This window comes from Carlito syrichta, unplaced genomic scaffold, assembly GCF_000164805.1.
Source record: "Carlito syrichta isolate Samal-C Ts95f unplaced genomic scaffold, Tarsius_syrichta-2.0.1 Scaffold304378, whole genome shotgun sequence".
NCBI classification, from domain to species: Eukaryota; Metazoa; Chordata; class Mammalia; order Primates; family Tarsiidae; genus Carlito; species Carlito syrichta.
In genome coordinates this window covers 18,663-20,673 of record NW_007248474.1, presented here as the reverse complement: position 1 = coordinate 20,673, position 2,011 = coordinate 18,663, and the positions used below count along the sequence as shown (strand labels likewise).

Below are 2,011 nucleotides of genomic sequence, written 5' to 3'. Positions count from 1 at the left end.
CGGGGGGCAGTGGCCAGTGCCAGCCTGGGTGCAAGCTCCTTCCCTGGAGAACGCTCAGCGTGAGACCGATAAGCTCGGTGCAAAATGTGAAGCCCAAATCCCAGATACTGCAGTAGTCCACAGGGTGCTTTGGTTTCTGTCTTTGGTACGTGTGCATTGAATATTCTGCCTTAAAAGGTATTGTTATGTCTTTGACTGAAAGACATCCCGAGTCTTTCTCAGGGTCATGTAAGGGTGTAAATAGCCACTCAGAAGGCAGGCGATTCTCTTCTGGGGCCGTCTTCAAAGGGCAGAGGAGGGTTGGGGGAGACACAGTGAGCCAGGCCACCCCAGGGAGGACTGGGTCCCCTGCCAGGGCCGTCCCCAATGTTATTGGCATCAGGGCCCAGTTTGCTGGAAGACAGTTTTTCCAAGGACCCAGGGTGGGGGAGGGACATGCAGTCAAGCCTCAGGGCTCACGTTCGTCTGTCTTGGCAGCCACTCCCCAGCGCCTGCATCACTGCCCCAGCTCCACCTCAGCGCATCAGGCGTGGGATTCTCATAAGGAGTGTGCCGCCCAGACCCCTCGCGTGTGCCGCTCACAAGAGGGTGAACCTTGCTGGTCAAGAGAGACTCGAGAGACAGATGAGGGGGAAGCTCAGATGCTCGACTCATGAGTGGAGAGGTCACAGTCGTGTTTGACCCCTGTGTGTGAAAACTTCCTAGTTGCAAGATGGAACGGCCGAGAGCACCTGCCCACAGGTAGGAGAGGATTTACTTGGTTCAAAGAGCACAGCACCCAGCACAGTGTCTGGGCAGAGCAAAGCGCAGCTGCTGAGAGGCCGGGTCCGGCCGACATTCGCCACTCACCATGACCGCCGCGATGCCGATGCCCACTGCACTGATGACTTGGAATTTGTTCGTGAAGACCTCCCTGATGGCCTCGGGGCAGGACTGGGGGAGGGAGAGCAAGCCCTGGGTCACACAGGATCCCTCTCCGGGGCTGCTCCTCCCTCCCAAGGCACGGTGGCACCCCGGGAGCACGGTGGGCAGAGGACAGGCTGGGGACAGGAGTGTGCAGGGGTAACAGGGGTTCTGGCTGGTGGCTCTGCCAGTGCGTCCCCAGCCCCGAAGGACCGCAGGGAAGGAAGAGGGACAGGCCCTGCCGGGGCTTGTTTCTGAGGTGGTTGTAGGGTCATGTTTCAGGGTTCTGGGGCGGGACATTCCTCCAGCTCACAAGCACGAGCCATTGACAAGGTCAAAAAACGAGAAGCCGGAGCCCAAGCCTGAGAGGCACGCCTGTCCTCGACAGCTTGGGGCGGGGGGCAGCCATGGGCAGTTCCAGTGCCCAACTGTCCCAGGGAGCCAGGACACTCTGTCAAGTCCCCGGCCTGGGATCTGCCTGCTGTCCTAGACGGAACAGAGGACTCAGAGTAGGGGAGAATGGAGAGGGTGGCCCTGGGCCCCTGAAGTGTCTGGCTGACATCACTGTCACTCATAGGTTGTGCCCAGAGCCATGGCAGGGCATCAGCGGGTGCTCTTAGGGCTACCTTGATGGTGATGGCTTCGAGTAGGTCCTTCTGGGGGCAGATGTCCGAGATAAACTGTTCCACGCCCCCAGCCACGCCACAGCAGTTCAACTACAGAGAGAAGGCCGGGACGGGAATGAGAGAAACACGTCAGAAAGGGCCACTCAGGTGGAAGCGTGCCGGTCCGCACAACCCACCCCGGAGAAGCGTCAGAGGGCGCGGCCTCTGCAGGCGGCCCTACCGCGGAGTGGATGGCTTTCAGCGTCTCCCGCTGGGGCTCGTCCTTGTTCTTCAGCTTGGCGTAGGTGTCCGTGTAAAAGTCCTGGAGCTCCTTGATCACCTGCGATGGCCGGACAAGGGCGGGGCAGGGAGAGAAGTTTCACATCTATCGTGAGCACATGTCACCCTTCACGAGAAAAAAATGATCTGCCACCTCGTTCACTGTCTTCAAGTTCTCAGCCAACCAATGTCTGTGCTGGGAAAACAGCGCTGGGCCGACAACA

General features: G+C 59.5%; 1 protein-coding gene across 1 annotated transcript in view; it reads right to left on the bottom strand.

Annotated features, from left to right (window-relative positions):
* Positions 1-836: 836 nt before the first annotated feature.
* Positions 837-2,011, bottom strand: part of LOC103262188 (CD9 antigen-like) — a gene marked incomplete at both ends in the record, with an annotated part of 9,818 nt that continues 8,643 nt past the window's right edge. Inside the window, 3 exons of the mRNA XM_021713253.1 lie at positions 837-933; positions 1,530-1,619; positions 1,750-1,848. Of these exons, the coding sequence (XP_021568928.1) occupies positions 837-933; positions 1,530-1,619; positions 1,750-1,848 (286 nt within the window). The remainder of the gene's footprint in view (positions 934-1,529; positions 1,620-1,749; positions 1,849-2,011) is intronic.